This window comes from Heloderma suspectum, chromosome 1, assembly GCF_057233095.1.
Source record: "Heloderma suspectum isolate Gila_16-S chromosome 1, 16-S_ref, whole genome shotgun sequence".
Lineage (NCBI taxonomy): Eukaryota > Metazoa > Chordata > Lepidosauria > Squamata > Helodermatidae > Heloderma > Heloderma suspectum.
The window spans coordinates 172,193,549-172,205,767 of record NC_139458.1 but is presented as its reverse complement, the minus strand read 5'-3'; the positions used below and the strand labels follow the sequence as shown (position 1 = coordinate 172,205,767).

The 12,219-nt window shown below is 39.5% G+C and overlaps 1 protein-coding gene across 10 annotated transcripts in view; it reads right to left on the bottom strand.

Moving 5' to 3' along the window:
- Positions 1-12,219, bottom strand: part of MBD5 (methyl-CpG binding domain protein 5) — a 170,640-nt gene that overhangs the window by 11,656 nt on the left and 146,765 nt on the right. For all 10 annotated transcript variants that reach the window (XM_084810204.1, XM_084810251.1, XM_084810214.1 and 7 more), the window contains 2 exons: positions 9,045-9,118; positions 1,216-1,291 (listed from right to left, as the gene is read on the bottom strand). In XM_084810204.1, the coding sequence (XP_084666330.1) occupies positions 1,216-1,291; positions 9,045-9,118 (150 nt within the window). The remainder of the gene's footprint in view (positions 1-1,215; positions 1,292-9,044; positions 9,119-12,219) is intronic.

The following is a 12,219-nucleotide window of genomic DNA, read 5'->3' as shown; positions in this document are numbered from 1 at the left end:
TCCGCAAAAGGAGTTGTTCTTCTAAGATCTCATCCAGATGGTACTCTAGCTTCCCCTTTTAATTCCAGGGGAAGATGAAAAGGTTTTTAAACCTTTTACAAGCTGTTTGAAGAGGCAACCTGCGGAGCCTCCACAAGATGCTTGCCAGGGCAGCATGGCTCCTACTGGAGTCCCTCCTGGCCTTTCTCGAAGGCAGGCTGACCGGGAGTGTGCTGGGTTGGGAGCTGATGCTGGAAAGTGTGTCCAGCTGTATTGCCCAGCAGGGTTCCTCTAGCAATAAGTAAGGCTCAGAGGCTTCATAAGGCGGTGCAGCACAACATGAGGCATCTTTATTGGCCCCAGGCATTCTATCTGCCCCATCTGGATTTGCGCCTCGCAGACCAAGGAAAAATGTGGATGCATGGCAGGCAAGTTGTAAGCAAGCACAATTTGTGACACTGTACAACATCATCACTGATCACAAGGCATGTCTGTTAAGGCATCAGCCTAAGCTTCCAATTTCCTGGTTTGGTGAAGTTTGGACCAACGAGATAGCCATAACTTGGGTCTTAAACAGCAGATTTTCTGATAACTGAATTTCAAATTTTATGCAACCATAACAAAGATACTTTGAAAAAGGGGACACAGATAGTGGAAAATACCATTGTTCAACAGACTTTAAGATTAATTTGTTATATTCATCTTAAATTTGCATTTAATTTGCATTTGTGATCCCCCCTCCACCTCCTCAACTTTTTATATGAAATCTTATTTGTCCCAAGCACAAAAGTCTGAGGTAGTAAAAAGGGGTTAATGCACATTTATGACATATGGGTTAGTTATGCAACCCATATTCTGTATGCAACCCAGGATGGAATGTGTTATCCTGGCTAAGGTCCACTTGTAATTAAACATATTGAAGGCTGCAATGCTATACTCACTTACCTGGGAGTAAGCTCCATTGAACTCAGTGGGACTTACTTCAGAGTAGACAGGTATAGGATTGGGCTATAATGGCTTAGCGTTATGTCTATTTCAGTCCTAAGAGATGCTATCACAAAAGTTCCATGTTAGGGGTGGGAAGCTACAGCAGACCCTAGTTCTCAGGGCATGTTGAAATTATAATTGCTTTCTAATTTTAGGGTTTAATGTTTTAATTTCAGTTGCATAAGGAATGGTACAATACCGAGCATTTTGTCTCAAAAATAAATTAAATATTCTGCACCAAGTACTTACATTCCCAGACATTTTGTCAAGTTCAGTCATGGCCTCATGTATAGCAGCTTCTAAATGGTTATTTAGCTTCGCACTTCTAAGATAAAAAATAGAGGAATACATTTATCATAATGCCCATAACTCTCTGTAGTAGAATATGCTATTTAAAAACTTATTGCAAACTGAGGTAACATTCCATTTAGCTTTTCAAAAACAGTGAATGAACACTGACTATGCATAATAAACAAAGCATACTTTAGCTTAATACTGAACATATCACTGAAACCTATGCCTCAAAATAAAAACTAAAAAGCGAACTTACTTTGAAAACTATACCCCACCCCCCCATCTCCATATACTCACACACAGGTAAAAAAGCAATCCAGCCTGTTGATGCATGAACTACAAATCAACGGCACTGTTCAATCAATATTTTAGTTCCCCACCCCTGCCCTTTTAAAAGCATTGCTTATAACTACAAACTGTACAACAAAGAATCCACTGATCAAAAGCAGAGGATACAATAACTACATTTTTACTAAAATGCTAAAGTGGATATTTGAAGAAAGCACTGTCTGTCATGGTGGAAGGGAGAGAGAAAGAGAAAACATAGCAGATATCAAGAGGATAATGCACCTCTCTTTTTAACTTAGTTATCTGCAATCAGTCGATGTGCAAAAATACTTGCCTCTTTCAAAGGCATGATCCAGCTATTCAGGCCACTTCAAAGAATCACCAGGCTGCTGAGGAACTTAATAATGGCTTGCTTTATCTGTGTCCCACACTGAACAACACTGCATTGACTGTATAGATGGAAAGTTCAATACGAAGAAGGGTGCTACAGACTGACTTCCACCTTCAGTATTATTACACAGTGTTCCATTGTATCTTCAGCTCTTGTGCAGCTTAACATTTCATAGATGTCTGAACCCTTTAGGGCTACCTACACAAGATGACTTTCTTACATGTATAGTGAATTTTCTTTCTAAAAGGTTCATTGCACTCTCGGTTTAATAGTAACTTGCAGAGGTGATGCTAGTGATGAGACAGCGGGTGGATGCGGTGATTGCCAGATTGGCAGCACTGGGTGGAAGCCACAGGAAGAGGCCCACAATTTGGCTTCTATTGGCTCCCTTTCCCATAGTACACTATCTAAAATTATCTTTATTTTTGTTAATATAAAACCCAGCTAGTTTCTTTCTAGCTCTGTTTTCCACCTACGAAGAAATCCGTGTTTCGTCTAAGGAAGGACATGGTTCTAAGTAACAGCTGGATTTTATATTTTCAAAAATGGGGAAAAAACCATTGTTTGTTTCTTCATCTGAGCAGTCCTAGGTACAGTCTTAGGTGCACCCTGAAACTATCACAGCACCTGCTAGAGCCTAATTTGAATTTCTGCAGCCTCCTCCCACATTCTATCTTAAGACTATGACTAAATGCAGATTCCATGGCATCAACATCAGCTACTTCTTTCTCTTCTGCCCCCTGCCTTTTTGCTTTGTTTGATGAAGAGTTCTGAAGAACCTGAAAGCTGGCACACTACTTTGTGACCTCTGAGTTGTCCTAATATGGATTTTGGTATATTAAGAACAGTAGTAACTGGCAGCAATGTGCTTTTTTGGCATTTATACAAATATCGTGCTTTCTTTCGTGTCTTATATTATCAAAGCAGCAAAACTAAAGTTTTATTAATGTTGCTTAACATTTAATTGCATGTTTGTGTGGCCTGATAATGTTGTTTTTGTGTAGCTTTAGTAGAACTACTAAATAAACACTTTAGCCCTATTTTTTTTCCAGCCTTGGTGTTACATTTGCAAGGGGTGTTTGTAGTTAGCAAAATTGAAGAGGGTGATAATTGCCATCTCTGTCTGCTATGCCCTCTCCACAGGTTACTCACTTAATTGCTCACCTGCTCATTGCTTTTTAATCTGTTAAGGTGTATCATTTTCCCTCTCTACAAGCTATGTAGCAGCTTTATACACGTGGTCTACTTTTCAGTGTGGTAATTACAAATGGGATATACTAATCAGCTTGTTAGCTTGTCCAGGAACACGTTAATTTCATGTTCTCTAGCAAACTCTATGAATGGGCTTGGTTTACATTCAGGGTTTGTCTAATAGCCATTTTTGGGATTAAGAAGGAATTTCACCAGCTCAGACTGGCTAGTGATAGGAGTGGGGGAAGAAGACACTGGGAAATGCAGATAGCAGCAATGGTTTGTATTGTTTCCTCCTCTTCCAAGCACAATGGGACTCCTAGCTGGTGTGCGTGTGTGGCGGGGGAGGTGGAAGCAGTAGAAACATGTTGTCTTTCCGACACCTGGAGATGCTTTCAGGAAGGGCATTTCTTATGGTGTTTCTATCAGTAGTGGCCTCCTGATGTTGGGCTACTGTCATTAAATTCAGTAGTTTACTTTCTCTCACATATGTGAATAGCTGTCATTTATTCCTATGGAAAAAAAGTAAAGGCATACATTCAGGGACCACTGGGGGCAGAGCTAAAACTATCTTAGAAAATGTTTTTATTGTAGAATTTTATTGTTTTAAACTGTTTTATTGTATGTTGGGCGATTAATAAATTTAAGCCAGATGGGCGATTAATAAATTTAATAATAATAATATCTCAGAAGAGTTCATCCTTCTAAATGTGAGCCCAAATGACAACCCATTTATTTTGTCCCATTAAAACTCAACAGAAGATACTAGGGCATGACAGAACATTGAGAACTGGATAATATAATATCAGATGTGATATCGCTGCAGCTAGTCATTATAAGAACTGTGTATCATCAAGAACTGGTGCTTGAGTTTTCTTTCCCTTTTTCCTCATGTGTCATATCCTTTTAGAACAGGGGTGGGGAACAATTTTGGGGCGACGGATGACCTGCCATCCGGCTCTCCACAGGCCAAATGTCAGTGGGCAGCAAAGCTGGGTCTCCAGTTGAGGTGCCAGCTGGAGCAGCACTCCGGCAGCCCACACCTTGGTCAGAGTGACTTCCTCTGTCCGTGCGTTCCCCCATGGGGGCGGGGGAATGCAGGACAAGTGAAGCTAGTGGGGAGAGGAATTCTCGCTGTTACCTCCATTCAGTGATCAGAGATAACAGCAGGGATTCTCCTCCCCACTAGCCTTAAGGGGATGGGACTTGGGGAGAAGGCGGGGTTTTGCTCAAGGCCCTGGGGGCCAGAAGTTCCTAATGCCCGTTTTAGATTATAAAACTGAGGACAGGGACCGTTTTGTTTTTTTACTGAACTAGGGCTCTTTCCACTTCAGCACCAGGGTATAAATACTTCACTTACATAAATACAATTATACATTGTTACAAATGCTTGTAGTGATTAACCTTGATTCACATGCACCATGACAAGTATAGAGGGGTGAAACATGCCTATCATGGGAATCTGCTGACATTTTTGCAAATCACTTTAATTAACTAATATGGATTTTGCACATAATAATTAACTAATATGGATTTTGCACATAATAATGCTTATTATTTTAGTAAACACTTTTTTAGCAAGTACTCAATGCACTTTACTACTATTCACTTCAATGTTTTTTTCTAGGAGAGTACCTATAGTCTTATGACAAGAATAATAATTTCTTAAATTCGAGTAGCTATTTCTAGCAGACTCTCCCATGCAATTCTCATTGTTTTTGTACACTATCATAAATTTTGTTTCTATGCCAAATAATGGTTAACACCACCAATGTTGCTGATGAAACCTTATATGTGTACATGGTGATAATCTATATTGAGGATAATGTGAGTTGGATGGCTACTGTGCATATTCAACTCACAACCCATTGTGCACATTCACCACACCTTATGGAGAATGTACACATAATCTTTACATGAAGAGGGAATTGTGTACATTCTCCAGGCAACATGCATAACCTCCAACCATGGGAAATGTGTATATCTCAGCTGCATTTTGTACATTCTCCAGGTAACATGCATAATCTCCAATACACTTTGGGAATGCACGTATGTTGGCAGAGATGTGTACACTGCTTAATCAATATGCATATTCTCTCATCAATATGCATAGTCTCCAAGAAATGTGCCCTCCATTTTTATCTCTAGTTGCTGCAGTCTTTTCAAGGCTCCAGATCTGAAATGTAGGCCAGTGAGAAATCTTTTCAGCTAGAAACACTGGCCAGATGCATAGTCTCCAAAGTGATGTCAGATAACGTGAATTGATCATCCAGTCAACATAACAACATTTCTAAAAATTCCACAAACTTCCATTTCAAAACAAGAGAATAAAAACAGGCAAAACAATATAGTTTTATTGTTTACATGTATACAGACATTATGGAACACTTCAACTAATACAGTAACTGTCCTGTTTTGTGGTCCCTTGAGGCTAGCAGGGAAAACTGGTAGAAAGATCAAGGCAGGAAGACAGAAAGAAAGCAGGACCTTGAATAGTTCCAAGTGGGTCCTGCTGGCTGGAACTCTCTCCTACTAGGAAAATAGCAGGATGTTGTCTCAGCAAGGAGCTAAAGCCAACTGAAGCCTTATGTAGGCTGACAAGACTTGTAGTGTAGGCAGCTCCAACGCTTCTGGAGTAACTGACTGGATTGTTAAAGGACCCTCACCTGATTTTATAGCCTGGGACTTCTGTGAATCTGGAGAGATGGAGGTTCTGCTGGGAACTCATCCTTTGAGGCTGAGGATGATGGCAGGGCTCGGTCCTCTGGCAAGGAAGGCCCTGAATAAGGAACTAATTGTCCTACTCCCAAGGAAGTAGCCTGTGCCTCATCCTTATTAGAATCCTCTGCTGCACCCTGGATGGCTCATGGTTCATCATGGTAACAAACAAACTTCCCCAACCCCAATGTACTGAGAACATTTCTTAACCTGTCATTTCAAAATTGAAACAGGATAATAGAATATCTGACAATTGTTCTGCTTCCACATAAGACTAAGTTTTTAACATTTTAACATGATAGAATACTTCAAATTTGTAACTGTGATGAATAAAATTGTATGATTAAAGATAAAATACATATGAGTGAAGTAATAAAATGATACTTTCAATACATCCTTCACTTTTTCAATGTGAGTTGTCATTACTTGCTACAAACCTTTACATTTTAAGGGGCACAGTACATTCATATTCTTGCACTTACATTATTTGTGGAGCACTTTGTTTTATAGTGGTGGTGCTGATATCCCTGGCCAGACAATGAATGCAGCTTTGCTATTTCTCTCAAACTTTGTTCAACAGGAGCTGCTAACATATTTCTTCTTCAACTGCTAACATATTTCAGGACAGACTGAAAACTGGTTCTGAGTGAAAAGATGTTTCAGCTTTCCCTCTTTGGTGCCTAGTTGATAGTATTGTCCATCTTCAATTGACATGATCACAGACAGAATATTTCTTGCATCATTTCTATTCTGATCAATATCTGGTACATGAAGGCTTAGTGTATCACCAACATTAACTGGAGGAACTGCAGAGTCAGAAAAAAAAATCATCTTTTTCGCCTGCTTCTCCAAGGCCGTTTGTGCATTCCTATCCTTCTTCTGTATTAGGTTCACCACAAATAGCATGCACAGATTGGTTCCATTTTGAACACTTGGGAGCATTCCCACATTCCTTTGACAAACATGGCATTTGCTGCAATTGTGTTAATGGATGCAACTTCCATTTTCTCTTTCTTATCAGTTTTGTTGTCATGTTCTGATTTCCCATCTTTGTTCTCTCTCTATTCTGTTCAACAACTTATTCTTCTGTTTCAGTCTCACTTAAGAGTCCAAGGCCTGTTGGAGACTGTTCATACTGACCAGCAAATGTCCCTATTGATATTCATATAAACATTCTCCGATGCATATTACTTGAAGAATGTGCAAAACACTGACAAGATGTGCATATTTCCCAAGGCCTGTGGGAGATTATGCATAATGTACAGAACAGAGTTGAGAAGTACACATTTCCCAAGGCCCATTGAGTATATGTATATTGATTTGGTAATGTGCACAATCTCCAGGAAGCATGGTAAATGTGCACAATGACCAGTTGTTATGCACATAAGCTGTTAATCTCACATCATTCCTAATATATAAGGCCTGGTGCCTACAGAAGTTTGGGCTTCAACTCCATCTTCCCCAGCAAGCATGACCAATGGTTAAGAAAGCTGGGAGTTGTTGTCCAAAACATCTGGAGGACACCAGGTTGGGTGCTGAAAGGATAAAATTCTTCTGGTATGTCAATGATAAGCAAATAGAGAACAGGAAACACTTTACTTTATAAGCTTCTACAAACATGATATGATTCCTGACTGAACTAGACTACTGAAGCCCAAAGCCCTTTACACTATGATTTATTTTACTATTAAGGCCAATATTGGTTCACTGGGGAAATTCAGTGTGTTGCCCTGGGACTGCAGAGCTGAAGGGAACCACACTCTGGCCTCTCCTATTGGCCAGGCGACCAAAGGCTGCTGGGAGGGTGCACCCTGTGCCTGCCAAGAAGAACATCATGACAAGAAGAAGACCAGCCTAGCTCCATCCATCAGGTAAAGATGGAGCAGCTACCAGGATCATGTTTCCTGCCTCCCTTCTTGAAAGAACATTCTGCTCCAATGCTTGCTTTCCTCTCCACTCCTTTTGTATCATGTCTATTAGTTCATGAGCCTGAAGGGAGGGACTGTTTTATCTTTTAATCTTTGTACAGTGCCTTGTATGTGAACAATCTGACGCGCCTTATGTGAATTATACTAATAACAGGGTGGATCCAGAAAAGTGCGCAGCAGACCACCACAAACTAGATGATCCCACAAGCGAGACAATTTTTCCCTCTCCTGTCTACAGCTCCTTATGCCTCTGAAAATGAGCTCTGGAGGGTTGCAGGACTCTCCAGAACAGTGTACAAGGTGCACTGGGGGAATGGAGAAATCAGCAAAAAGATCTGCCCCACCCCTTCCTGTAGCAGGTAGGCTCCACTGGATTCCTCTGCCAATCAAAGGAGTGCTTCTGTTTGCAGATGTCAAATCTGGATCCAACCCAATAATAGTAATTTTTCTACACTAAAAGGATCTTGGAAAACAACAAGCTTTGCTAGGTCATATGTCCTTTCCCTGTTATTGTTACGACCTTTGATCACAATCCAACAGAGTTACGTGATCTCAAGCCTTGCTGATTTCAGCTAGATGCAAGTCAAGTATCATTACACTTCCTCATTTGGAGGCCTGCAACTGCAGTATGTGCCACTCAAATTCATGGACAGTTTGTTAACAATGCCTTCCATGCCGATAATGGAACCACACTGAAAATATCCTGAACTCATATTGTGACTGATATACACAAAAATGGTAAAAGATGTTAAATAACCTGCTTTAAAATATTTAAATTTATTGATTGTTTATTATAAAAATATGTCATCCTGGCCACAAAGCTATAAAACACATATGTTCCAGTGGTTCCTTCAGATTCAAAGTATTTGCTTTCTACCTTTTCACTGAATCTGAACTCCAACAGAAATTCAACTTCAAACATTTTATAGCACTCCCAAGGCAACTAGGGAATTCTGTGATACCTAAAACTCTCACAAACCAGCTCCTTTCCTCTGGTGAATTTTAGGCCGGAAACTAACAATTTAGAAGGCATCACTTCCATAGTTGGTACATACATATTTCTTTTGTCCTAGAGTCACTTTTGGTTGAATAGGCTTGGCGTGTTTTTAAAACAATACCCAAACCTGTAAAACCTATTTATCAGAGATAACAGTGGGATGAGTGTATATACCACAAACAGCAATTCTTGTTTCAAACTAGTTTCAATACTCTGCAGAAATTATTATCATCTCTAGGCTGCAGCATTTGTAAATATAAAGGTTACTTACTTTCTATTCCTCTTTCTGACATGGTTGTAGGCTTCCAGACCTTCTGTTAGTGTCTTCAACTTGTCAGGCTCCACCTGAGTGAAGACACAAACACCAAATCACATTACCCAGACATTCAATTATTAAATATTACTTTACGAAGAACATGCATTCTTCTAGCTTACAGAATGTAGGTTTTATTGCATCCTTAATTTTCTCTACTTCTTAAACCTGGTTACTCACGAGGTTCATAGCAATAAGTACGATCTCACAAACACAAAACAAACTTTAACACTGTGAAAAACTAAACTATCTTCTGTGTTTCTGAAAAGGAAATGAATAATATAATCACAATTAAAATGTCCTTTACTAAGTTGTCCTATAGAACACAATCCTATAGAACACAACGGCATGTATGTAAAGGACAGTATCCAGTACTGCCACTGCTCTAGAGGGAATGATGGCTAGTGCAAAGGAAAGTAGTGCCTACCAGTGCAACCGAAACTACCCAAAACTACCGCTTTGGGAATGGGAGAAGTCAGCAGAGATCGCAGAAGGGAGCTCCACTGCTTTATCCCATTCCAGGAGCAGTAGTTTCAGGTAATTTCTTGGATTGTGCTACAAGCACTACTTTCCCATTGTGCTAGTTGTCATTCCTGCTAGAACAACGTGTTTAGAACTGGTGGATTCCTCGCATTGGATACTGCCAAAGAGTATACAGACATCACTAGGAGGTATGAGATGCATACAAAATCATAAATAATATATTGTAAAATATGTCTTTTGTATGTTAACATTGAAATGTAAAGTTCATTGAGACTAGTTTTTAAATGCTAAATTTACATATGAATATTTGAAATTCAGCCAGTCATAAACTTTAGTATGTACCAACATTTCTTACATCTGGGTCCTACACTCCACAATAGCAGTGGACTGGTTCAAGCACAAGGGAACATCTTCCTTCCTCCCTCTTATGAAGCATAAGAGAACATTTTCCCTCCTTGCTTTATCAGCGATGGGATAGCAACAGCAGTAGCAACTGTCAAATAGCACTTCTGTGCTGGCTTTAGGGAAAAGTCCAGAAGTTGCGCAGGAGTGCTGCATAACAGGTTGGATCCAAATTTAAGCTGGATCAACTGCATTGGCCGAAGTGAGCTTCCCCACTCCCTTCTTCCCATGGCAGCCCATACAACCCCCTGAAAATGCTCCACAGAGAGTCAAGAGATCCTGCTGAATGGGGTGAGCTATGGTGTGTGTAGGAGCAGGGATCTCCCAGAAATGAGTGGAGAGATCTTCCGCAACTGGAGCCCTCCCTCTCTTGGAAGATCTTTTCCTCTTGGAGAAGGCAGATCCTAGACATAACCAAACATTATTAGGCTATCCACATAATTTTTAAGATGGAAGTGAATGAGGCGGTTTGTCAGACAACAATGCATTGTCTTAGTATTGTCAGTTATTAAAGCATTGACTGAATAGAAATTTTGTTTTGGATATGTTTTTGGCATCAATATTCAACTATATAATTTAGTCCACTGTAATTAACAACAAAACTACAAATTGGGCAACACTAGAGAGACTTCAGCTGCACTGAAGTAATAAAAATTATAGATTTCAGTAACAGATGGCTGAAGTCAATTCTGTTCCTAATTGAACACTGTAAAAGCATGATTTCTTTGTTTTGCGTAGCCATATGTACAAATGACATTACAATTATTATGTGTAGATAACTTTGTTTTTCAAATGGTATTAAAAAACTTCATAGTTCATTTCACCAACAAAAAACATTTAAATTACCATTTAAAATCTGAAATACTACCATTATTTTATCTTAAGTATCACATCTTATACAGCTTTTTTTAAAAAAATCCACTTAGATAAACAACAGTTTTTTATACCAATAATAGCTAATTTATACATTTTATAAATGCATGAAGACAACTGAACCATTATAATGTAAATATTCCTTCTATAAACTTCACTGAGCATACAAGTTTGAAAGTAACTTTAGGATTCTGAAGTTACTTTCTGAACTATATAGTTGCTTGCAGTGCCATATTAACATTCTGAATTATATAGCTGACTGCAGGGCCATATTAACATTCTTCCAGCAATGGTACAACAACATTGGTGATGTTGGAGTGGTAGCATGCTTGGTATTCCATATAGCCTTAGTAACTGATCTGAGGATGCTATAAACTACAAAAAAGGTAAAGGAAGGCATTTGCTGTGCAACCCAGCATTACTGCTACTGTTAGCACAGTACAGACGTCCTGTCCACAAAAAACTCTCATCTATGGTTGTGGATTCCACCAGATGTTAATGTTAACAAGTTGTTAACAGCCCAGTAGCTGTAATACCTTTTAGGTGATATATCTATTACTAATCGGCTTCTCAATCTCTTCTGTATGATGCTCCATCAGAACGTATGAAGTTTTGATTAACTTATACTGATTAAGTCTTGTAAATATAACAATTTCTGAATCTCTCAGAGATTCTCCAGACCATGGTACTTATGTTTTATACCAAATAAAATACTCCTTTTAAGAGCTCAAGAAGCACAGTGAATGCTATTATATCATTTATTCCAAGTTTAACTACAATGCTGGTTTAGGAATCACCAACACATGGTTGGAGACGGGCTCTGATGTGCAATCCCTGTCATAAGAAGAACCTGCATCAATTCCAAATTAGTATCCTGAAGAGTCATGGTAGAAAGGTAACTGTACTGAATGTAGCAGCTGGCAAAAAGAGACCAATGAAGACTGAGGCACTGGCTGCTTAGACAGTAGTGCTACTGGCAGGCTTGGAAAAGCTGCTGACTGTTAAGGGTAGCGGTGCAGAAAAGGCTCTGTAGGGTAAATGGTAACGTGAATTAGTGCATCAGGCTAAGTACGTGGAACTGTAAATGCTGCAAACTGAGCAGGGGCATTAGATTGAAGCAGGAAGTGAGCAGGCTTTGCTGGAACTGAAGACTGAAGTGAAAGTTGTAATGTGGTAGTATTGTTGATGTTACAACCACTGGAGTAGGCTGGAGAAGGGTGAAGAAATCGTTGGTGGAGTAACCAATATAGTGGCAGAAGAAACCAATATGGGCGTCCCAAGAAGGTTACTGGAACAAAGGATATAGAATATAATAATGCTTTTCCAGTAAGGATGGATGTCATCCTTGTAGTCCTTGAACCAATGCAGTTCTCCA